The 27,010-nt window shown below is 40.5% G+C and overlaps 1 protein-coding gene across 3 annotated transcripts in view; it reads left to right on the plus strand.

Moving 5' to 3' along the window:
* LOC119566677 overlaps positions 1 to 27,010 on the plus strand; it is a 112,156-nt gene that overhangs the window by 44,958 nt on the left and 40,188 nt on the right. For all 3 annotated transcript variants that reach the window (XM_043546488.1, XM_043546486.1, XM_043546489.1), the window contains one exon: positions 3,669 to 3,838. In XM_043546488.1, coding sequence (XP_043402423.1) covers positions 3,669 to 3,838 — 170 coding nt within the window. The remainder of the gene's footprint in view (positions 1 to 3,668; positions 3,839 to 27,010) is intronic.

Here is a 27,010-nt window from a genome sequence, read left to right on the forward strand (position 1 = left end):
TTTATTGAACACATCTCTTTTCTGCATCATCATAATAGTTTTACCATCTCCATCTAGAAATGGGCCTATCCCATTGCTAGAATTTCTCATGACACAGGGGCTCATTCATAGTTCACTACACTATGTCAGCAACTCCTATCTCCTGTCTGACCTGTCAAACTCACTACACCTAACATGTTGCTGTCATAGTATTTTTTTTATGAAGAGTTTCTTGTGAAGTATCAAATGGAAGCTGGGAAAACTTGGGTCATTAATATCATTGTGAAACCTATATATTAACACTACCTGAAGAATTATGGATACTTATTGGTGTTATGTTTTAAAATCTGTAGCCAAACAAAGAGAGAAATAGGTTTTCAAGACAGGAAGGAAGGTAGTTATCTCCCTGTCTCTCATGTAAATTAAGTATTGGGAAACCAACACAAAGGAAGATGCATTGGCATGCAAGTCAACAGGAAATCCAGGTTGACTGAAGAATGTGAAATCAGCATGGAAAGACAGAGATTAAAGATACAGGGGTTTGGCTTGTCTGTGGGGGGACAAAACAATGAGTTTTGGGGAAATATAAGGTGAAGCAAAAAGACGTTTTGTTATCCATCACTGAGGGAACAAAGAGGTCAGTGCCTTTTGTATCCATGAATGGTGGATCTCCAGCCACATGGGTTGGTAATGTTGAGAGGTGGCTTTAGGTGAGAAAATGCCTTAGGCAAGGATTGCAGCCTGTTAAGTTTTAGTCACTAGAAAGCATATTATACTTCTGTTTTATTTGTAACTATTTTCTGTTTCTGTTGTCTTTACTTAGTATCACTTAAATCTGTTCACTTGTAATAAACTTATTCTTGGTTCTACTATAAGTTCATCTCATTGCTGTTATATTACAATGGGACTCCTTGCCTGTGCTAACAGGCTAGTGTGTATACTCTGGAGATAGTGGACTTGGTAATTTCTGTGAGTGTCCAGTGACACTGGATACTGCAGAACACTCTTCCGGGTGGTTTGGGAACTGGTTTGCACCAAGAAAAGCAGAGTAAGGGCTGGCAGAGTCTAAGGAGTTTGTTTGGCTGACTAATAAACTGGCGTGGCAGGGAGTTGTCACTCAGTTTGGCAGCAGCAAATCTCGCTTTTGCTAAGGCAGAGGGTAACAAGGTGACTTGCAGTTCTCGATGCACCCAAGTTAAACTTCTTAATGTCCTTAGTGCTGCTAGCCATAGATTTTTCTCTGTTGTCTTTGGCTTCTCTTGGCAACTTTCTGCACCTCATAACTTCCAATGTATATCAGTTGCTATTTATATCTTCCTTTTTCCTTTTGTTATATATTACTTTTTTATTTCTAATTGCTGCCTTTGCCACTGAATCAGGATGGGCTTTTAGTCAAAGTGGCCTCTTTTTTGACTGAGGGATTGTGGCTTTCTGGCCATCTGATAAACTCTTCTTAAATAACTCTAAATTTTTATTCACATTGTTCTGTCTGTCTAAATCTTTCCTCCCAATCAATTTTGCTCATACTTTTTCTCAGTTTTGGGAAATTAGTCCTTTTGAAGCATAAAGTATATATGAATGACTGGTTGGGCATGTCTTCTGTTTGCACAGGTCATGATTACTTTCCCAAGGCAACAACCAATGTCTAGTCCAGTCATTAATTCATGTTTATCTGTCATAATGAGGTCCAAGATAGTTACCTCATGTCAAGTGCACTCCTTCTGCGTTAGAAAATTAGCTATAAATTTTAGAACATTTAATGAGGATTTACTGGTAGCTGCATGAGTCCTCCATCATACATCTCCCAAATTGAAGTCTCCGATAACAACACAATTTTTTCCCACACATTTACAGATAAGTTCTTAAAGGGTAACTCATCCTTTGGCTTGATGTGATGGTCTGTAACATGACAGTTTTCCCTCTTAGGCTATGAGGCCTATTGAAAAGCCTGCTGTGTCCACACTGTGGTGTGTAGCTATATGGCAGTGGCGAGAAAGCACGGAAAAGCTTCAGAGGCTGCTTGCTGCTGGAGCTTTTCCCTGGCTTGAGGAAAGGCTCGGGTGGAGGGCCGGGGGTGGTGTGGAGGGGAAAAGCTCCAGTAGTTGGGAGCTGGTGGAGCTTGTCCTGGCTGCCTCCCCAGTTGCCAGAACCTCTCCCTGCAGTAGGGTAGGGGTCCATCAGTGAGCAGCTGGCAGAGCCTTTCTCTGCTGCCTCCCACCAACTGGACCATTCCCTTGCTGGGGAAGTCTTTTCCTGCAGAGGATACTACACTGCTAAGCACTGTAGACTGGAGGCATAGTTTGAGTGAGTGTCGAGAGCGAAGGGTATATTCTCGCATACATACCCACACCCTGCAGGGCATGATTCACTGGCAACCCAGCTATTTATATCTGTGCTGTGGGTGCCACTGGGATATGTACTCTGCACGCGACCATTAGTCGATTATATCAGATCCTCTAAGAGAGGATGATGAGAATTCTTTATATCTAGCACAGATTTTAAGAAGTTCTGGTTAAGTTTTGCAGTATCTGCTGCTGTCACTAGCACTGGGTGCTTAGAAATCATTAGATTTTAACTAGAGTTGGGGAGAAAAAGCCTGGAAAACTGGAATAGATTAAAGCAATATAGGTATGTTAATTCAAATAAGAAAATGGATAGCCCTGGCAGAGTAACTGAAAGTTACAGCTCATGCAGTTTTGGTCTAATAATCACATAGCTCATAGCTAGTGAGCTGCACTAATTACTGGATATATCTTGCAAGGTGCTGAGTGCCCTTAGCACCCCAGACAAGATGCTCAGTACCTTGCAGAATCAGCCCTTCTATACCAAATCCAGGAAGATTTAGGGTGGAAACCTGGTATGACCAGGATTTCGTATTTAGGAGCAGATTCTCAGTTGCTGTAGAACCTGCCCTACGTCTATTGAGTATAATGAAGCAAGTGACATCAACAAAACTATGCCAGTTTACATCAGCTGAGAATCTGTGCCTCAGTCTTTACTCAGGCAAAACTATCAGTGACTTCAGGATTTGAGCCTATTTCTCTGCATTTTAAAAGCCAATTATGCCATTTTAAAAATGAGATTTTTTAATTTTAAAATTTTAAAAACGAAAGGCTCCAGGCTAGCAATGATTATTCTTTGACTTCATAGCTACCTGAAAGTGTGGGCTATGTCAATATCACGGTTATGACTAGTATTTACTAATGCTCCCACATCTCATGCTGACAAAATAAATCTCTGAAAGTTATAGTAACATTTAAATGCTTTTATAGAAAATACACACAAGGGAAAAACATGTTGACACCTCCACAGTAAGCTTTTCTAGGAATATTTCAAAACAATCCATGTTAAATGTCAGTGCAATGTTTTCAGATTTTTTTTCTTCACTAGAAAATATTCAGGAATCATATATGATGGAATCTCCTTTATTTGGAAGAGCACTGGCTTTGTAATCACTTGATATAAAAATACATTTTGCATTTTCAGTTCATATCATGGCTTTTTGAAAGCTGCACTTTCACGATGGATACATTAGTGAAAACATTATGCAAACATACCCTGAAATTGAATTATCCAAATGAGATCAATCAATAATTTATATTCTACCATGTTAATCAAAACAATAGACAATGAATATGGGCTTGTATTTTGTGTTTGATCATTTTGGTAATCTGGCTCTCTTTTTCCAGGGAGGGAGATTCAGATTGTAGACTGCCATTGCTTGAACAATGAGTGGCTGATCCAGCTGGGACTACACCATCCCCAGTGTTTCACTCTTTACCATTGCCATGATGAAACACAGAGCATTACTCATAAGGGGTTAATGAAGTTCTTTCAGCACTGCAGAGACTCTCTTAAGGTAATGTCATCCTATGTTTAGAATACAGCTTTACTTTCTGAGACATTTAGTATGAAGCAATACTAATATATTTCAGATTTCTAAACGTGTCCACAGATTTCTAAACATGTGCTCTGTCATATGCACAAAAACTATAAAAGTAGCATCCCAGTAAAGAAGTATTTCATTCAACTGTCTGCTTTTCTTACCAACTTTTCACAGTATTTTTAAAATGTCATGCTTATCATGATGACCAGTAGCGTGTCCTTGATTCCCTGTGCTTCCCCCATCTGTCTGTTGTACCATTCATTTCTCATCTTATTCTTCATTTGTAAGGTCTCTCACCAAAGGCTCTTCAGCAAAGAAAGCAGACATGGGATAAGAGGGAAGGTCCTCTCATGGATAAGTAACTGGTTAAAAGTCAGGAAACAAAGGGTAGGAATAAAAGGTCAGTTTTCACAGTGGACAAGGATCTGTACCGGAACCAGTTCTGTTCAACATATTCATTAATGCTCTGGAAAAAGGGATAAACAGTGAGGTGGCTAAATTTGCAGCTGACACAAAATTATTCAGGTTTGTAACTCTTTGCAGTCAATTTTGGACTTAATTAAGGGATCTCACAAAACTGGGAGACTGGGTTACAAAATGGCAGATGAAAGTAGTGCACATTGGAAACCATAATCCCAACTATACATACAAAATGATCGGATCTAAATTAGATGTTACTACTCAAGAAAGAGATTGGAGTCATCATGGACAGTTCTCTGAAAACATCCACTTGGTGTGCTGCAGCAGTTAAATAAGCTAACAATGTTAAAAATCATTAGTAAAGTGTTAGATAATAAGTATGGATACAGTTTTGTCATGGTAAAATTAGGCAAAATTTATGGAATAGTCAGGTAAAAATGTACAAAATGGTCACGACAACAAAAATATGTAACAATTTAATAATAAAATATTACAGTGTAACATTTACACAAAAACAAACAACATTAATGCAATATTTTTCATTTCCTTGTCAAAGTAACTGTTTCAAAATTATATATGCATATTGTGCAATAATTTTTCAAACAAAAATAATGAAAAACTACAAAAGTAACTGATTCTTTTTAGTAAAGTCCCTTTTGCTAAAATGGTAGAGTGACTAGAGTGAAATCCCTGCAAGCTGCATGGACACTTTTAAAAGACACCATAATAGAGGCCCAACTTAAATTAAATTAAAAAACACAGTAAAAGAACTAAAAAAGAGCCACTGTGGCTTAACAACCATGTAAAAAAGCAGTGAGAGATAAAAACGCATCTTTTAAAAAGTGGAAGTCAGATCCTAGCGAGGTAAATAGAAAGGAGCATAAACACTGCCAAATTAAGTATAAAACTGTAATAAGAAAAGCCAAAAAGGAGTTTGAAGAACAGCTAGCCAAAAACTCAAAAGGTAATAACAAAATGTTTTTTAAGTACATAAGAAGCCTGAATCCTGCTAAACAACCAGGGGGGCCCCTGGACGATCGAGATACAAAAGGAGCACTTAAAGACGATAAAGTCATTGCGGAGAAACTAAATGAATTCTTTGCTTCAGTCTTCACGGCTGAGGATGTTAGGGAGATTCCCAAACCTGAGCCATCTTTTGTAGATGACAAATCTGAGGAATTGTCACAGATTGAAGCAAAGAATTCTAGAGGAGGTTTTGGAATTAATTGAGAAACTTAACAGTAACAAGTCACCGGGACCAGATGGCATTCACCCAAGAGTTCTGAAAGAACTCAAATGTGAAATTGCGGAACTATTAACTGTGGTTTGTAACCTGTCCACATAAATCAGCTTCTGTACCCAATGACTGGATGATAGCTAATGTCACGCCAATATTTAAGAAGGGCTCTAGTGGTGATCCCGGCAATTACAGACCGGTAAGTCTAACGTCAGTACCGGCCAAATTAGTTGAAACAATAGTAAAGAATAAAATTGTCAGACACATAGAAGAACATAAATTGTTGGGCAAAAGTCAGCATGGTTTCTATAAAGGGAAATCATGTCTTACTAATGTATTAGAGTTCTTTGGAGGGGTCAACAAACATGTGGACAAGGGGAATCCAGTGGACACAGTGTACTTAGATTTCCAGAAAGCCTTTGACAAGGTCCCTCACCAAAGGCTCTTATGTAAATTAAGTTGTCATGGGATAAGAGGGAAGATCCTTTCATGATTGAGAACTGGTTAAAAGACAGGGAACAAAGGATAGGAATAAATGTCAAATTTTCAGAATGGAGAGGGGTAACTATTGGTGTGCCGCAAGGATCAGTCCTAGGATCAATCCTATTCAACTTATTCATGATCTGGAGAAAGGGGTAAACAGTGAGGTGGCAAAGTTTGCAGATTATACTAAACTGCTCAAGATAGTTAAGACCAAAGCAGACTGTGAAGAACTTCAAAAAGATCTCACAAAACTGAGTGATTGGGCAACAAAATGGCAAATGAAATGTAATGTGGATAAATGTAAAGTAATGCACATTGGAAAAAATAACCCCAATTATACATACAATACGATGGGGGGCTAATTTAGCTACAACTAATCAGGAAAGAGATCTTGGAGTCATCATGGATAGTTCTCTGAAGTCGTTCATGCAGTGTGCAGCGGCAGTCAAAAAAGCAAACAGGATGTTAGGAATCATTAAAAAAGGGATAGAGAATAAGATGGAGAATATCTTATTGCCCTTATATAAATCCATGGTACGCCCACATCTTGATTACTGCGTACAGATGTGGTCTCCTTATCTCTAAAAAGATACACTGGCATTAGAAAAGGTTCAGAGAAGGGCAACTAAAATGATTAGGGGTTTGGAACGGGTCCCATATGTGGAGAGATTAAAGAGGCTAGGACTTTTCAGCTTGGAAAAGAGGAGACTAAGGGGGGATATGTTCACGATTCAGGGTGCAAACTCTTTTAGAGCCTGGAGTTCAATAGCTGCTTCATATTGGCAAAGATCAACAATCTCTTGAACACTTGAACTACTGCTATGACCATTCTCTTTTGTAAAAAATGAAACGTAATCCTCAGAGTGTTCAGTGTGATAAAGAGCTGCATTGAACTAGGTGTTCCATCTGGTTATTATGGGGACTGTTGTTGGGATCGAAGGACTGTTCCCTCTTTCTGTTAGAAACATACAGGGCAGGCAGCGAAAGCACGTTTTACAGCCACAACGAATTCATTTACTTTCAAAAGTGTCTTCCTCTACAGACTGCCCACAAAGTTAAGCAAATGTGCCATGCATGTAAGGTGTGCAGCTTTTAAAAACAAAGTTTTCAAACCTCGATCCCAAGCTTTCCTCATGTACATGGCATTATTGGTCACAAATGCAGTGGTACGGTCAAATGGTAGGGCAGATTTTTCAACTGTTTCCCATATAGCTTTGTGGACAGTTTTAAAATTGACAGCTTCCAAAACTTCACAGTATAACAAAAAAAAACCCAGCTTGTGTTTCACTTGCATCAGAAGTGCCTGCATTGTCACTGCTTGTTGGGATGGGGCGGCGGTGGCAAGAATGTTAAGCACATACCTTGTCTTCAGCATCGGTAGTTTCATCTGCCTCAATGCTAATTCCTTCACAGGACTGCAACTTTTCCTTTAATTCTTCAATATAACAGTCAAACGCTTTGGAAGGTAACATTTTCTAAGTGATCTGCACTTGGTATAACACCTATCTTGGTCTCTAAAAACCATCTCAGTTTTGGATTGTCAAGGGTATGCAGGGGTATATTTACAGCAGAGAGTGTTAATTTGAACACTTTATTTCTCCTGTAAATCTGCTCCTCTGTGTTGGTATTAAACCGCTCTGTAACTGTTTTCCGCTTTTTAATATTTCTATCTGCATTCATTTTTAATGCCTTTCATTTGTTCTTATGAGTTGCACTTTCAAGATGCTTATCACAGCTAGTGTTACTTATAAAATCAACATGTACATTGCATGATGTAGAAAACAACTTTTCTTCACTTTCATAGAATGTTTTAGGATACTGCTCTGCTTGCTGCCTAGCACTTAATTTTGTCATTTCGCTCAATTTTTTTGTTTGCTGTTTTTCTCTGTCTTCTTTCAAATTAATTCCTGTAATCCCTTCTTTTACAAGATGTGTGACGCTTAGGTATGAAATTTGACAAAGGCCACATGATGTAACATCCTTAGTTACTGTTGCTAGGTGAGTGACTGTAAACAAAGTAAGAAGTGGTGAATGGAAACAAACATTAGCAAGTTTATTTCATTTCTTCTTTGTTTACTGTGACAAAGTTCCTCCGCTACCTTGGTGGGTCCTGTGCTTATTGGCGGATTTTATTTGCCTCAGAGATTCACAGTAGCCCTCAGTTTCGCCACTTTCGTGGCTCAAATCTGCCGTTCACTCAGATAACCTCATCACTGGCCAGCATGGAGAAAAGGAAGGAGAACAATCCCCACAGTCTCTGTTGGTCCACCTAGTGGGTAGGGGGACAGGCCAGGGACCTTCCCCTCTGGTGGGACCCACAGTCCAAGTCAACTCCTCCGGTATCCAATAGGGAGTTGGGGGAATGGGGGGAACCTGGACCCGCCCTCTACTCTGGGTTCCAGCCCAGGGCCCTGTGGATCACAGCTGTCTATAGTATTCTGTGTAACACCTGTGTGACAGCTACAACTCCCTGGGCTACTTCCCCATGGCCTCCTCCCAACACCTTCTGTATCCTCACCACAGGACCTTCCTCATGATGCCAGATAGCATTTGTACTCCTCAGTCGTCCAGCAGCATGCCCTCTCACTCTCAGCTCCTTGCACGCACCTCACTAATTGGAGTTTCAGAGTAGCAGCCATGTTAGTCTGTATTCGTAAAAAGAAAAGGAGTACTTGAGGCACCTTAGAGACTAACAAATTTATTTGAGCATAAGCTTTCGTGAGCTATAGCTCACTTCATCGGATGCATTCAGTGGAAAATACAGTGGGAGATTTATATACATATTTATATACATGAAAAAATGGGTGTTACCATACACACTGCAACAAGAGAGTGATCACTTAAGGTGAGCTATTACCATCAGGAGAGTGTGTGTGTGTGTGTGGGGGGGGGGAACCTTTTGTAGTGATAATCAAGGTGGGCCATTTCCAGCAGTTGACAAGAACGTCTGAGGAACAGTGTTGGGTGGAGGGGGGGAATAAACATGGGGAAATAATTTTACTTTGTGTAATGACCCATCCACTTCCAGTCTCTGTTCAAGCCTAAATTAATTGTATCCAGTTTGCAAATTAATTCCAATTCAGCAGTCTCTCATTGGAATCTGTTTTTTAAGTTTTTTGGTTGAAGAATTGCAACTTTTAGGTCTGTAATGGAGTGACCAAAGAGATTGAAGTGTTCTCCGACTGGTTTTTGAATGTTATAATTCTTGACGTCTGATTTGTGTCCATTTATTCTTTTACGTAGAGACTGTCCAGTTTGACCAATGTACATGGCAGAGGGGCATTGCTGGTACATGATGGCATATATCACATTGGTAGATGTGCAGGTGAACGAGCCTCTGATAGTGTGGCTGATGTGATTAGGCGCTATGATGGTGTCCCCTGAATAGATATGTGGACACAGTTGGCAATGGGCTTTGTTGCAAGGATAGGTTCCTGGGTTAGTGGTTCTGTTGTGTGGTGTGTGTTTGCTGGTGAGTATTTGCTTCAGGTTGGGGGGCTGTCTGTAAGCAAGGACTGGCCTGTCTCCCAAGATCTGTGAGAGTGATGGGTTGTCCTTCAGGATAGGTTGTAGATCCTTGATGATGCGTTGGAGAGGTTTTCATTGGGGGCTGAAGGTGACGGCTAGTGGCGTTCTGTTATTTTCTTTGTTGGGCCTGTCCTGTAGTAGGTGACTGCTGGGTACTCTTCTGGCTCTGTCAATCTGTTTCTTCACTTCATCAGGTGGGTATTGTAGTTGTAAGAATGCTTGATAGAGATCTTGTAGGTGTTTGTCTCTGTCTGAGGGTTGGAGCAAATGCGGTTGTATCGTAGAGCTTGGCTGTAGACAGTGGATCGTGTGGTGTGGTCTGGATGAAAGCTGGAGGCATGTAGGTAGGAATAGCGGTAAGTAGGTTTCCGGTATAGGGTGGTATGTGATCATCGCTTATTAGCACCGTAGTGTCCAGGAAGTGGATCTCTTGTGTGGACTGGTCCAGGCTGAGGTTGATGGTGGGATGGAAATTGTTGAAATCATGGTGGAATTCCTCAAGGGCTTCTTTTCCATGGGTCCAGATGATGAAGATGTCATCAATGTAGTGCAAGTAGAGTAGGGGCATTAGGGGATGAGAGCTGAGGAAGCGTTGTTCTAGGTCAGCCATAAAAATGGCCTGTATTTTCCACTCCATGCATCTGATGAAGTGGGTTCTAGCCCACGAAAGCTTATGCCCAAATAAATTTGTTAGTCTCTACGGTGCCACAAGGACTGCTCGTTGTTTTCTCTCATTCTAGCTATCTTTAGTGATCTAATTGTTCAGTGTGTATTGGTATACAGATTCAGTTAAATAGTGGACTTCAAATTTTGTCAGAAATGTATTTGAGAACTTTCATTTTAAAAATAGAATACTAGGCCTGTGGAAATAAAAAAAAAATAAAACAAATGTTATCATCAAGGTATTAAAAAGCCCCAGGTGCAGTGCTTTCACATCCTGTTGATCCTTATTGTAGTTCATAAATATCTGTACTGTTCTCCTAAGCATAATGAATCAAATTCTGCTTTCAGTTACACCAGTCTAAATCCCTAGGCGCTCTACTGATGGCTTTGCACCAGTGTAACTGAGTAGAATTTGACCCAATATTTTGAACTTTCCCTCTTTCCTCTCCCAGCACCTGTAAGAGCAACTTGTAATAGTCATCGAGGTCACAGGATTCAGGAAATAAGTAGATTAGTTGGATATCTTTTGAATGCTTCAGATTATTTGACTGCCTTTTGTTTGCAAAACTCACTTTGTGATATCCTTCTATCATGGCATGTAATTGCTCAGTTCCGTATCACATGCCTAGCTATTCAAACTGAATAAAAGCCTTTCAATTCAAAACATTTTAACTACGCATTTAAAATACTCTGAATAGAAAGTCTACCACTTGTCCGTAGCAACTTATTTAACAAACAAGTTGCAGGTTTCATTGTTTAGTCCATTAACTTTCTCAAGAGCTGCAGTGGTGAATCATGCCCTAAAGTGCAACTTCCCTTAACTATATTGGAATCATCTTACCTTTTAGGGCACTAATATTGTGGCTCCTTATGTAACTCTGAGCTCACTCTCAACTTCGAGCATCTTCAAGGATTAGACCATATGTGACATTACCATTTAAATAACCCCTAGATGTTACGGGTTTTTGGCTGGAAAACAGAATATTTGTCTGGTACATGACAGAGGGGGAAGTGTAGTACACTGGGGGTGAGGGGGAAACAGCTTTTATTCATGTGACCAATATCAAATCCAGAATAACCAAAGCATTACATTGATTTTTTCCCACTTATGTAAACACTATCTATCAGTGCCTTCAGTACAAATGAATTTTCCTAGGCCAAATAATCTCTTCCCATAGCAGTATTCACTGGACAGGGGGAGGAAATCTCTGCAAAGAGGCATTCTTGGTGATCCAGTTCTGTGCAGTGTGGATGGGAAGCGTTGTGCCCCCCGTGGAATAAGCTGCATGGATAAACTTATGTATTCCCAGGAATATCTGTGGAATAGGGAGTAAATACAGTGCATATCCCTACAGATTACCTGGTAATTGTATTTAATTGCCATTTAATGTGTGCCCTTGTTTAAGGATGAACTCTGTAGGAAAGTTCTTGGGTTTTTTCCTGGTTGTTTTTTATATTAGAAATATCATGTGCTGGAGTCACTTGTTTTGCTGAAGGACCTTCTGGAAGACTAGGGAATTAAGTGGGATAGTGATATCACCAGATGTGTTGAAACTTTCCCAACCCTCAGTTTAGGGGAGATTGGGGTTCTCACAAAGACAGCTTGTATCCCAGCTGTTTAATGTTAGGAGCTAGAGTTAAAGAAGTTTTAATTAAAACAAAACTTTAAGAGAAGTCTGACTCAATGTCCCCTCCTTCCCTCATCTAAGTCATGGGAAAGCTGCAGCTCAGGTTTCAACCTAATGTGATGTCACTGTTCTTTTCCAGTTCTTCAGGAACAAAGGGTCCTTCAGAAAAACAGGAAAATCAAGGTCTGATGTTTCTGTTTATACAAACAAGCTGTAACAAATCCCTGAACAAAATCCTTTTGTTTGGAAAAACACTCATGACAAGTTGAGATGTGAATATACCCTCACTAGCCTGAGGAGGACTAACTCTCCATATGGATCCCTCTGACATGCATTAACGCTCTTTGATCTAGTTGAAAGCTCTTTGATCTAGTCCTCTTTGAAACAGGCTAGATCACTGCACATTAACGAATTGTTAATGCATATCGGCATGATTTACATGACAGCTAGTCTGCAGCAGGCTAGTGTGGGGTGGATTTACACTCTTGCTTGCAGCAGACTAAATGTGTGTGTAGACAAGCCCTGAGACTTGAATTTTCAAAGGAGTTTAAGGGTATGTGGTGCTGAAATCCCACTAGAATTCAATGGCAGTTTGGCAGCTAACTTTCTTAGGTTCCTTTGAAAATTCCAGCCTAAGGTTGACATTATGCATTATAAAGGAGAAAAAAAGGAGAAGTAGAGAGTACAAACTTTTTGTTTGTTTGTTTGTTTTATTTTGTAGTTCACCTTTGAACCACAAAATAAGATGTATTTACAATGTAATTAACAGTACTTAACCTGTAAACATCAAGTAAGTATGTATCCAACCTGTAAACAAGAATGTGACTCAAATGGTCAACAGCTGCCATACTGATAGTTTTACATTACTTTTGTGCCCTGTACATTAAACCATAATTGCATAGTCTAGAACATACTGGTTCCGATATTCATCAATGACAATAAGATCAGTGTTAGTAACAAAATGTTTATTAGATTTTGATTTGCCAATAAATAGTTAAATTCTAATTCATAATGGTTTATGGCAAAGATTACAGCAGCTTTATGTAAGGGGACTGTTGTCCCCTTACTAAAACTCAGTGAGGGGGGTTTGGTTGCTAGCTCCCAGTACCAAAAGAAAGGGGAAGGGTCGATGGGAAATCAGGAACCTCAGACTGACTGTCCCCAGGAACAATGGGGAGAGGCCAATGCTCCAGGTCAGCCTGATTGACAGGGCGGGCAGGCGAATCAGAAGGCTAGCATGGGTCCTGTCCTCCGTGTGAGCTGGAATTGCCTGAGTCAGATAGAGTGGGGCTGAGCTAAGGAGAAAGAAGGGGCCCAAGCTGAGCTGAGGAGCAGATCCTGTGCTGGGAGCAGAGCTGCAGCCACAGAGCCAGAGACATAGCCCAGGGAGAGCAGATCCTGTGCTGAGAGGAGGGCTGGAGCCGCAGAACCAGAGGGGTCAAAGAAGCAGCCCAGGGGGCTGGAGGCAGAGCAGCAGCATCACTGGTGAGGCAGAGTGGAGCCGAAGCTAGAACAGTGGAGCTGGAGCTGGAGCTGGAGCAGTCTGGAGCCGGGTGCGGTGAGCAACTGGGGCCAGCCAATGGGAGACCTTGGGCAAAGGGCCCAGCGCAGAAAGACACCCCCAGCCAAGGGTCCTTGTAGGCCAGACTGGGAGGGGGTTCTTAATCTGGCGGGGGTCTGATGCTGGGAAGAAGGGTCCCACCACCCAAAGCCTGCAAGTGTCCAACCCACAGCATTCCTGCAGCACAGCCAGGGCCTGAGAAGGAGGCCTGGGACCTACAAGGAACAAACTGTGAACTGCCCTGATGTTCCAGAGACACTGTTTGTGATGTTCCCTGCCACAGAGGGGGGTGATGTGTTTTCCTTTAACCTTTCCCATTTTTCCTTATTCTTTTTTAAATTAGTTGCTGATTAAATAAATTGTATTTGCTTTAAATTGTACGAAATGATCAGTGGGTCAGGGAAGTGTCCAGTGCAGAGAGAGTACCCCAGAGTGGGGACACTCTAGCCCCTGTCCTAGGTGACCACAGCAAGCTTGGGGGTTGAGCCTCCCATGAATCCTGGGCCCAGCCTTGTTGGCGTTACGAGGACTCTGCCAGACAGGAGAGTGGAAGGGGAGTCCTCGAGGGCAGGCAGGCCTCTGGGTAAAGAAGTGGGAGCGAGGACTCAGATCCTTCTGCTAGCCCATTTCACCAGGGTAGTGCAGAAGCCAGGAAAGTTCCCACAATAGCAGGACCATTCCCTCGCTTACATTTACCACAGCCATGTGTGGTAGTACAAAAGGAGCCACATAGGCTTTTAAAAGGGGACGACTACTTCAAATACTAGGAAGCTGTAATAGGCTTATAGTATTTGTATTCATTCTGTAAAGTAAGAATCTGAAATCTGCTTTCCTCAGGTTGGAATGTTTGACGTCCTAGTTGGTTAGATTTCTGTTCTGTTGGTTTAGTAATACTCCATCTTTACCACATTGGAATAATGATCGTTTTTAGTATTTGTATAGTGCTTTACATTGTAAAAGCAGTCTACAAACATCAATTAATCTACACAATGTCCTTGTAAAGTATTATCTCAGTTTTATAGTGGACACATAGAGGTAAAATGACTTGTATGAGGCCAAACAGTGGTCCTGATTCTTCTCACAATTGTAATTCTACTGACTTTAGTGTGGAGTGTAATTCTACCAACTTCAGTGGAGTTACTCCTAATTTACACCACTGTAAGTGATAGGAGAATCAAGCTCAAAGAATGAGTGGCAGAGCCAGGATTAGGCTCTCCCCATTGTTCCTGGGGACAATCAGTCTCAGGTTCCTGATTTCCCATCAATCCTTCCCCTTTCTTTTGGTACTGGGAGCTAGCAACCAAACCCCCCTCACTGAGTTCACTGGTTCACTTGGCTCCTAGTCTGAAGACCCATCCAAGTCCCAAATGCTTGGAAGTGGGACTAATAAAAATGGGTATCTACAGGAATTAATGTCTAAATGCCATAATTTGCACTGAAGATTAATAAAACTTTGGGGCCAAAGTTTAAAAACCCATCTCCAGTGTTGCAAGTACAATCAGTTGATAATGCAAATAATTGAGAGTGCAAATTATGGCTTTTAGGCATCTAATTGCATGATTTGCTGGTGCAGTCAGATAACTTCACATTTGAATGCCATAATTAGTACTTGTAATTGATTACTCTCACAAAATTAGTGTCAGGATTGAAGCCCCTTTTAAACTTTGGTCCATCAATTGACAAATTATTCAATATGTTGGTATTGAGGTACTGCCTCGGTCACTTTGCAGTTGTCCTCAAAGAATACAAAATACATACCTCTATTGAAGTTTCCGTACAGTGATATGTTTAACAATGCAATTCGAAAAAAACCCACATCCTGGAACTATGCTTGGCAAGGTGTCACCATGCCTCTGTGGGTCAAAACTGAGAATACCAAATTCATGACAAACTGCTGAGAAATAGGGCAGACACACCCAAAACTGATGGTTATTCTTTCATGAGATAAACCAAACCAGCAACAGAAGTAAACTTCTGTCTCATCACACTGGCTAACAAGAAGTCAGACATGCAGCCTCCTTCGAGATTCCAGTCCTGGATTCAGTACCCAGACACTAGACTTAATGATGAGTGGTTATTTAAAACCAATTTCATCAAACAAAAGGTTCTTCTGATCCTAAAGGACCAGCTACATACCGGGGTCAATATATAACTCATATCTTACCCAATAATCATGCTGTTGCCAGTCCTTTAATATCTAATATCTAAAGGTTTAGTTCTAAAAAGAAAGAAAGAAAGGTGAGAGTTAAAATTGGTTAAAGGAATCAAATACATACAACAATTGCAAAGTTCTTGGTTCAGGCTTGTAGCAGTGATGGAATAAACTGCTGGTTTATGTCAAGTCTCTGGTTGCTTCCAAATCATTGGAAGGTCCTCAGTCCCTTGGTTAGAATGCTCTCATTAGTATAAGTCCATAGTCCAGGAAAGAGGCAAAATGGAGGGCCTTTCAGAGCCTTTTATAGCTTCTGCCAATCTTTCCTCATAGGTCATGTTTTCTAGACCTTTAATCATTTTTGTTGCTCTTCTCTGGACTTTTTCCAGTTTGTCCACATCTTTCCTGAAATGTGGCACGTAGAGCTGGCCACAATACTCCAGTTGAGGCCTAATCAGCACGGAGTAGAGTGGAAGAACTACTTCTTGTGTCTTGCTTACAATGCTCCTGCTTGTGATCCACTATGACCCCCAGATCCCTTTCTGCAGTACTTCTTCCTATGCAGTGCAACTGATTGTTCCTTCTTAAGTGGAGTACTTTGCATTTGTCCTTATTGAATTTCATCCTGTTTACTTTAGACCATTACTTTAGACCAGTTTGTCCAGATCATTTTGAATTTTACTCCTATCTTCCAAAGCACTTGCAACCCCTTCCAGCTTGGTATCATCTGCAAATGTTATAAGTGTACTCTCTATGCCATTATATCATTGATGAAGATATTGAACAGAACCAGACCCAGACCTGATCCCTGTGGGACCCCACTCGTTATGCCTTTCTAGCTTGACAGTGAACCACTGATAACTTCTCTCCAGAATGGTTTTCCAACCAGTTATGTACCCACCTATAGTAGCTCCATCTAGGTTGTATTTCCCTAGTTTGTTTATGAGAAGGTTATGCGAGACAGTATAAAAAGCTAATGTCAAGATATATCACATCTACCGCTTCCCCCCTATCCACAAGGCTTGTTACCCTGTCAAAGAAGGCTATTAGGTTTGTTTGGCATGATTTGTTCTTGACAAATCCATGCTGACTGTTCCTTATCACCTTATTATCTTCTAGGTGTTTGCAAATTGATTGCTTAGTTATTTGCTCCATTATCTTTCTGGGTCCTGAAGTTAAGCTGACTGATCTATAATTCCCCAGGTTGTCCTTATTTTCCTTTTGTGTAGATGGACACTATACTTGCCATTTTCTAGTTCTCTGGAATCTCTCCCGTCTTCCATGACTTTTAAAAATAATCGCTAATGGCTCAGATATCTCCTCAGTCACTCCTTGAGTATTCTGGGATGCATTTCATCAGGCCCTGGTGACTTGAAGCCATCTAACATGACTAAGTAATTTTAACTTGTTCTTTCCCTATTTAAGCTTCTGCTCCTACCTCATTTTCACTGGCATTTACTATGTTAGGTGTCCAATCACTACTAACCTTTTTGGTGAAAACTGAAACAAAAAAGTCATTTAGCACTTGTGTCATTTCCACATTTTCTGTTATTGTTTCCCCACCACCACCGCCATTACTGAGTAATGAGCCTGCCCTGTCTTTGGTCTTCCTGTTGCTTCTAATGTGTTTGTAGAGCGTTTTTTTGTTACCCTTTATGTCTCTGGCTAGTTTAATCTCATTTTGTGGCTTGGTCTTTCTAATTTTGTCCCTACATACTTGTGTTATTTGTTCATAGTCATCCTTTGTAATTTGACCAATTTCTACTTTTTGTAGGACTTTTTTTTTGAGTTTCAGATCATTGAAGATCTCTTGCTTAAGCCAGGATGGTCTCTTGCCATGTTTCTTATCTTTCCTATGCAGTGGGATAGTTTGCTCTTGTGGCCTTAATAATATCTCTTTGAAAAACTGCCAACTCTCTTGAACTGTTTTTGCCCCTTAGACTTGTTTCCCATGGGATCTGGCCTATCAACTCACTGAGTTTGCTAAAGACTGCCTTCTTGAAATCCATTATCTTTATTTTCCTCTTTTACCTCCTATCATTCCTTAGAATTATGAACTCTACTATTTCATAATCACTTTCACCCAAGCTGCCTTCCACTTTCAAATTCTCAACTAGTTCCTCCCTATTTGTCAAAATCAAATCTAGAACAGGCTTTTCCCTAGTAGCTTTCTCCACCTTCTGAAGTGAAAAAAATGGTCTCCAGTACCATCCAATAACTTGTTGGATAATCTGTGCCCTGCTGTGTTATTTTCCCAAGAGATGTCTGGATAGTTGTCCCCCATCACCACTAAGTCCTGTACTTTGGATGATTGTTAGTTGTTTAAAAAAAAAAAGCCTCATCCACCTCTTCTCCCTGGTTAGGTGGTCTGTAGTAGACCCCTATTATGACATTACCCTTGTTTTTTACCTCTTTTATCCTTAACTCGAGACTTTCAACAAGTCTGTCTCCTATTTCCATCTCAATCTCAATGGTCTCTGCATTGTCTCTCTATTGACTTGGCTTGTTCCTGTACTTCGAACACCCAGCTTCAACCTCTGGTTTGCATGTGGACTCTGGCTATGATACTGATTCTGGTTTGACGATGGACTCTGATCTCAGTTTTGACCTGGCCTGTCTCTGAATCTCAATTCCAATGTCATCGTTGGCCTAGTCCTGACCCTACACCCAGCTTCAACAGCCACGCCAACCACTAGGCCTGATTACTGGGAGGCAGCGCCTGACATCACTTCTCACCTCATAGGGATGTTGTGAAAATAAATAAATTAATGTTTGTGAAGCACTCATATTATAGTGATGAGAACCATAGAGAAGTTCATAAGGAAGTGAATTCTGTCTTCAGAACAGGGTTTGGATAGTGTGCAGTGAATAAGGATTCGGAGTCACATATTGAACAAGGACAAAACAAAATATTGACTATGCATCTTGTGCATTGAATGAGGCAGGAAAAATAGTATCAAACAACTTTTTTTGGAGCTGCCTTATACTTACAGATTTAATGTACCCTATTGACTTTAGTTTAAATGAGTCAAGTTTTTCTAACATGTCTGATTATATATAAAAATCATATAGTACAACTTTATATAGATGGCCTGTTTTTGCACCTGGTTAATTATTAATGCTCTGATGATGATTTTTTAAAAATAAAAGATAAAGGAAAAATAGATCTGAATAATATATTTTATAATAAAAAACACTATCTTGCTAGGATTTGATTCTATAATTGTCTTTACCAAGGGAGTCCACTTATTCCTAAAGGATGCTCAGTATTTTTGTGAGGGAAAACGAAAAATGCAAGTGAAAAATAACCACCAGAGGGAGCCCATATTACCCCATAAATATGACATAATATTTTTTATACAAGCATAGCAGAGGATATTCCATCTTTATTTCAAGATGCAAATCTATGTGGTTCTTCTTGAAAATTATTCCTAATAATTCCATGTATTTTAATTTTCTTCAGAGATAGTGAAAACTTTTAATCAGATGCAGTATATTTTTGAATGCTCATAGCAAAGAGAAGACACTTATTGAATAAAAATGCAACCCTAGTAGGTTTGGGAGAGTGTAAAATCCTATCTCCAATGAAGTCTGTGGAAATTTTGCCATCAGCTTCAGAGGAACCAGGATTTTACTCTCAGTGTCTTAAATGCAAGGAAATCGTTTTATCCACCAGGCTACAAAATGTATAGTTTTTGCCTTGAATATTTTTTAAGAGTTTTCAGGAGTTAACAAAGAAGGTGACGATGTGAACTTTTTGTGGTTTTCAGGAATCTGCAAGGGTCACACAAAGAGTGGAGACCTATATGGTACCTACAAGAAAAAGGTGTAACAACTAGTATTTCGAGAAGGAAAGGTGCAGGCTAGAGATGAGGGGCAAGCTGCTTCTTTGAGGGAGTTGTTAGATTCGAACTTTCTATCATATGGTGATGTGGAAGCAGATAGTTAAATGAGTTTAAGTCAAAGATAAATATATTTTTGGAAACCAAAAATCTAGTTAGGTCTGCTGTCTGAGTAGCAAGATGTTGCATAAGGTAGAGAATGGAGTAATATATAAGTTTCTTTTAAATATCTCATGGGATTACTCTTGCTTTACACAAATGTAAATGGGAGGATAATCAGGGCCAATGTGTCTAATGCCAATACTTTGGCCATCCTAAATTACTGATAAAACTGATGGTTTAGACAATCATCATCCTTAGGGCTCTTATAGAATGACAATTTCCAGTTAAAGTCTCAGGGTAGTCATGGTAACCAGAGGAAAAAATGGAAGTGTGGATTAAAAAAATGAGGACTTGATTCTCATTCATTACTTCGCAGTGTAAAGGGGACCAGAGCAATGTAAAGGGGCCTTAGTGTGGATGAGAATCACACCTAAGTGTCATGGAAGTGGTTTGCATTATGTATGCAAGTGTTGTATGTTCTTGTTGTGCTTTTTAACATAGAGGCTATGTTTGATAACAGAGAAACATTTTGAATATAATAGTTACCATGCCACTGTCATGGGGTTCACTCACCAATGCGGCACCTCCTGCTGGCCATCACAGGGCTTCGCTCTGCTAGTTGGTGTGCCTTCCAGGTAAGGTTGGCAAGTTGGGTTGGATGTATTTCTGAAGGTTTCATCACATGACATAGTCTTTAATTAAAGATTCATCTTTAATTCGTGGAGACTCCAGGACAATCCTGAAGGGTTGGCAACCCTACCTCCTGGTGGTGCCTAACCTGTCATCGTCGCCTGCAAACCTGACTCAGTCTCAGTATTGCAGCATCTTCGCCTTCACTCAGCCCTCTGGCCATGTCACTGTCCATATTTTCCTCCTTCCAGGGGTAGGGAGGGATGGTGGGAAGATCTCAGTTCTAGAGTCTAGCCACTTCCCCAAAGGTGAGTGGGGCGGGGGAGCAGGCCCACCCATTACTCCGGGTCCTGGCCCAGGGATCCTGAAGCTAGCAGCATCCCGCTGCCTCTCCCTAACTTCTCACTTAAGTTGCTTCAAATTCCCTGGGCCACAAGAAGATCTCAAAACCCATGACTCTGTGTGACCAGCATGGTTAAAAGGTAGAATTTGTCACACCCTATGATCGTCAAAGCTATGTGCTACACTACACCAATGCTGCCATTGACACAACTGAAAGATTTCAGTGCTCATCTCCACATAGGAAACCTATCCATTTTTTGAAGAATATACCGGTATCCTAGCTGCTACGGATTCATCAGACTAGTAAGAAAGGAGACTGACTGCCATGTAGTCTTTGCTGTTCTGTTGAACTTAATGAACGGTGAGCTTGAAGTTAAGCGTGTGCCTAACTGTTGAACAGGGGCCTTAATTTTTGTGGTGATCTGTTTTAATATGGCACAAAAAGTTCATTCCTAAAAAAAAAAAAAAAAAAGGGCAGGGGGGAACAGAGAACCATGTTTTGGGACACCTAACGCATTACTGGGCAGTGTTTTGCACAGGTTGTGTCTTATTTTTGTAGTAACAATGTATTCACATCCACATAGCAATCCATATAATTATTTTAATACATTCACCAATGTGTGATCTGGTAGATATTAGGCACGTTGGTTCTGATGCATCAAAAGTCTTAATATGGGGATGGTTGTCCCCCCGCCACGCATTGTGATGTACTGTGGCTCATAGTTGTTAATACATCATGATTTATTTTAGTGTTTATACGTGTGATGTGTTGAGGACTATGTTGGAATTGAAGCTATTGCTTTAAGAGCAGGTGGGAAGGGAAATGTTCCCTGGACCTGTTTGCAGACTAGAGGGTTCTAGAGCAAAGCGTACAAGCAGAGGAAGTTTGCAGACAGCCAGCTTAAAGCTGGGTGGCATGAGCTGCACCTCTCTGCCTTAGGGTGCAGCCTGTTTTTCTCTGTTTTTGGGTTTGTGTGTTATTGTTCTGAATTCTCAGAAGTAAAGTAGTGTTATGTTGTAACCTTCCAGCAAGAGAATTTGTTTTTTATTTTACTACTCTGTTTGTATGCCATGAAACATAACAATATGTAAATATTTTGTACCATAAACAGCAATTTTTTGTGGAGGGAGACCTGAGGAAAGTCCTTCACTTGGTTATAAATGGTCTGTTCTATGGTTCTAAAGAAACAAAAAACATTCTAACCATGGTATTGTATTGGTCCCTTACAAGATGGAAATGGTAAAATTGTCAGTAATAATAGGGAAGAGGGAGAAGTGTTCAATAAACAATGCTATTCTGTATTTGGGAAGAAGACAGAAAATATATTCATATCATAAGATGATAATGAAACATTCCTTTCCAACAGTAACTCAGGAAGATGTTAAACAGCATCTACTAAAGTTAGACATTTTTAAATCAGCAGGTCTGAATAATTTGCATCTGAGAGTTTTAAAAGCACTGGCTGAGGAGCTATCTGGACTGTTAATGTTGATTTTTCAATAAGTCTTGGAACTTGACACACATTAGATTAAAAAGATTGGATTAAAAACTGGCTAACTGACAGGTCTCAAAATGTAATTCTAAATGGAGAATCATCAAATGGTGTGATTTTAATGGGGTCCTTAGGGATTGATTCTTGGCCCTACTCTAGTTAACATATTTGTCAATGACCTGGAAGAAACCCTGAAATTGTTACTGATAATTTTACAGATAAGCTTACAAAGAGAAGGTTAAAGGATTACTTGATCACAGTCTATGTGGATATCTGCACAACATTTTGAAGCCCATGGGAGCGAACCTTCCAGCCCAGGTTGACAAACTCGGGTTAGTGGGGCTCACACTGGTGCTCTAAAAATAGCTGTGTAGACAGCACTTTGAAGTTGTGGCTTGGGCTGGAGTCGGGCTCTGAAGTCCACCCCACTCCTTTGGCTTTAGAGCCTGAGCTCTAGCCTGAGCCACAACTTTCAAGTGCTGTCTGTACAGCTATTTTTAGAGTGCTAGTGCGAGCCCTCCGAGCTCAAATCTGTTGATCCAGGCTGGGAGGCTCACTCCCGTTGGCTCCAAAATGCTGAGTAGACATATCCTATAAGGGCCTACCTGGGGAATAAAACTTTGGTAATGGGCTCTTCAATTTAGCAGACACAGATATAACAAGATCCAATGACTGAAAGGTGAAGCTAGATGAATTCAGACTGGAAATAAGATGCATATTTTTAACAGTGAGGGTCTTAGCCCCTGGAACAATTTACCCAGGATGGTGGTGGATTCTCCATCACTGGACATTTTCAAATAAGACTGGATGCTTTTCTAAAAGAGACTACTCCGTCAAAAAGAAGTTGATTCAGAGAAGTCCTATGGCCTCTGTTATGCAGGAAGTCAGACTAGATGATCACAATTGTCCCTTCTGGCATTTTCTATGGATCTGTGAATGAATAACTGTCACTTGCCTGTGCACAGAATATATTTTTGCTTTTTGTATGGATTGCTGTCTCACATGCCAGACTTTCTAATATAAGCTCTGATTTAACCTGCAAAAGTGTACACTTTCCTTGTACCATATTTTTTTGTACACATAGGGCATTTGCACTTGGAAAGGGGGTGAAATCCTGGCCCTGATGCCAATGGGAATACAGAATATCTACATGGGCAAGTGTTTATATACTCACATGAAAAACTTGAATATATGTTTGTGTCAAGCTTCTGAGTTTTGAAATTTTGGCCCTTAAGGATATGGTTTCAGAGTGATCTATACAACTTATTCTTTCCACTTCAGTTTATCGATAATACTATATATTCTGAAGGAACACATTTCCTCAATCATTTCAATTATATATATATATATATATATATATATATATATATATATATATATATATATATATAAAAAATCAGGAAAATTTGGATCCATAAAATAGATACACTGTACCATGCATCATCTCAATAATATAAATAAATCCTTCAGAAACAAACATATAAACAAATAAAACTATTCTCCCAAAATAGCGACTAGTAAATAAAATGTCAGCTGATATGAAATAAATAGTCTTCTTCAGAGACAGAACTGTTGCCGGACTGCTGCCATGTATTCCATAATGAAAACATTGTGTTCTGATATTTTATGCCATTTGATGAGACTGCTGGAAATAATTCAGTTAATTTCTGTAGTAATTCACCTTTTGTGTAATAGTTATTTAATTACATACCCTTTCCCATGAGTTTAAGATTAATTAACAGAACCAAGTCTACTCTTCTAAAGCAAGTCACTGAACATATTTATTTGCATTCAGAAGGTTTTGATTTATTTTAAAGTACAAGAAAATGGCAATAATAAGTAATATTGCCATTTTGTTGAGAAATCTAAATTTTGTGAAATTAGGCTATGATTTTTTTTTAGTTTTCTGAAACTTCTGCTTATTGTCAATTTAATGTAATTGCATTTAGGACCCAATCCAGCTCCTACAGAAGTGAATGGAAAGGCTCCTATTGACTTCAGGGGGAGATGGATTGTCCCTTAGGCCTGGACACTACAGATAGGTGAACATAGGTTGCCTTGCATCGACCTACTTGTGTGTTTGTCTATGCTCAAATTTATCACTGGCTAACATAATGGCTTTGTTACAGCAAAGTAGTAAAACCACCTCCTGGAATGGCGTGAAGCCATGGCTGATCTCCTGAGGTCAATAAGGTGCAAGTGTAGACACTGCATGACCTATGTTGACTCTAACGGTCCTTCAGCAGTTGTCCCACAATGCCCCATTCCCTGCAACAGTGACTGCTTGGGTCACAGTTGGAAACTAAACTGCCCTGGGGTCATGGAGACTGGAAGTCTCTCCCCATGTTAAAACTTCCTGGTGTATTTTTGAAATTCCTTTTACTGATTGCCCACTTGCACATCTAGCAATTCTCCCTTGCTATGTGCAACTGCCCAACCAACCATGCCAGCTCCATGCACTAGACATGCTCCGGCCTGGAGTAGACATGAATTATGGGCTCTCCAGGGACTGTGAGGAGAAGAGGTTGTGCAAGCACAGCTACAGACTAGCCGGAGAAACATGGACATCTATAAAAACATTGAATGGGAAATGCAGGCAAAGGGGTATGATAAAGATCAGCAGCAGACATGCCAAACCTGTGAAAAAAATGCAGAAATTGGGCTTGTTTTTGGCTTAATTGGCTTGTGAGTTGCTCATTGGCTAGTTTTTGGCGTGTAGCTTGTTGCTTGTTTGGCTTGTTGCTTTTTGTAGCTTGTTGCTGCTTTTTTTTGATTGGCTCCCGGCAAATGAGGGCAAGCAGGGGCAACGGGGGGGAAAGAGTCAGGGGTGCACAGTGGCCCACCACAGTCCCAGACAGCACGCCGGGGGGATCTAGTTACATACAGTGATGGGGTTCTAAGGGATTGGCTTGTTTTGGCCTTGTTTTGAAATGAGATTAGCTTGATTTTTGGCATATTGTGAAAGTCTGGGTGCCTATTTACCGCATGAAAGTTGGCAACTGTGATCAGTAGTAGTGCCACTCAAACTAAGGATGTGCTAGGCGTAAGACGAGGTCAGGAAGGCCGAAAAACTATCTGGTGTTGAGCCGCAGACCTGCCGCTTTTACTACTGCTTGCCATACTTGATGGAGACCCCCACCAACACCCTGCAGATCACCGTGGATACCTTGGAGGAGCTCGAGACAGAGACTCCTGCAGTGAGCAGGGAGAAGATTGGGAGGGTGGGGGGCACTAGCCATGTCAGAAGCCAGGACCTGTTTGAGACTCCACCACAGTGCAGCCAGTTCCAGCAAGCATGGACCAGCTCAATGACAGGAAAGGAAACTCGGGTAAGTGTGTGCATGCAATTTTTCCTTACAATGTTCAAATTTAAAGATGCCTCCAGCCCATCCCCAAGTTAACAAGACACAGGTATTAACTTGTCATTATTTTACTCATGTGAGAAGAGGTAGTAGTACAAAAACAGAGGTCGCATGTGCATTTCGTTCACCTGTTGGGTGTAGGTGGGCAGGTTGTTTATGTACATAGGGATATCCCTTGTATCCTCCTAAGGGATCTCAATAAAACGTTTGTGAAGATACTCTGCAGTTTTCTTCCAACGGTTTCTAGGGTTGGCTGCCTTATGTCTTCCTCCATGTAGGACACTTTCCTATGCCACTCCATGAGTTCAGCAGTTACCATTGCAGTAAACAGGCTAGCAGCATATGGGCCTGGGCGGCTTCAGGATGTCAGTAGCAGCTCTCTGTGCTTTTGTTACCCTGAGGAGTGAGTTATCTGCCAAAAGCACCACTGCCTGTGGAAAACAGTGCCAATATTCATTGCCCTCTACTGGTATTTGTGGACCAGGGACCAAAATTGTATTGCTTCATGAAACTGAAATTCCTTCCACCCCTTGCCCGTGGTGGGCCATATTCACTATGGCTGGGCTGGAGGGCAGTGCTGTGCTGAGGTGTTGCAAAGATGAAATGCCAATAAACATGTGTTATTAAACATTTTTATGGGACAAAGGCAAGGGAGTTTTGAAACTTGTCTTTCCCTTTCCTCTGTGACTGGAACGATAAAATGATACATCTATCTGTTTTTATCAGCTGCTGCTGTTGTGGCCTTAAGGGGTGCTCCTTCCATGACCTCTCTACTCCTACCATTTCATGTTTGTCTATGTGTGAAAAATACTAACTGGGGTGAAAACACAAAAACTGAGAGAGATAGCCAAAATGCAAAAAAGCTAAGCAGCTGTCTGTGAGCACGGTGTATGATCCTGGAAAACACTAGAGAGAGAGTGTGTATTTGGGGTCTGGGGTTGACTAAAGAGAGTTGGAGCTATAAGCTAAAATAATATTCTTTTGTTTCTGGTTCCTCCTGTGTTCAGAGAAGCAAAGATTGGCATATTCCTTGTAAATAAACAAAATTGCATCAAAGAAAATACCAGATTTGATCATCAGTTTCTACCCCCTACCGGAAGACAAAGCTCCCAAAATTTGACAAGCCACTTGGGTCGAAAAAGGGGCAACTAAATGACAATCAGGGGTCCCATGACAAGAAGTGGATTTTTCTTTTCACTTCAGAAGGTTCTACAGGAATTACTTGTGGCACTCAGTCAATGGATCCACTGTCATGAAGCTCTTGGCATTTACAATTATTTTTCAATTATTACTGTGACTGTACTTCAAAGTTGACTGCCTAAAAATAAATTACGAAGGGAACAGAATGTGAAGGGGAGAACAACTGCAATGGGAAATCTAAATAATATTTGTTAGTTGATGGAAAAAATTTATGTTGTATAAAACAGAGGCAAAACCGTGCTATTTTCCAGGACAACTACACATATTACAGCTCAAAAGAGAATTGTAGGAACATTAGTAACTTCATGTAGTTCATATCTCTTGGTAAGGATTACAGAGATGTAATGGCAGTAAAGAAAGATTTAACACCTGATTTTGCACTCCCATTGAAGTCAATGGGAGATCAATGCATGTAAGCCTTGCAGAATCCAGGCCCCAGTGCAGCAGAGCACTTAAGCACATACTTAATTTTAAGCATGTGTTGAAATTATTTGTTTAATCT

The sequence above is a fragment of the Chelonia mydas genome, chromosome 5 (assembly GCF_015237465.2).
Source record: "Chelonia mydas isolate rCheMyd1 chromosome 5, rCheMyd1.pri.v2, whole genome shotgun sequence".
Taxonomy (NCBI): domain Eukaryota; kingdom Metazoa; phylum Chordata; order Testudines; family Cheloniidae; genus Chelonia; species Chelonia mydas.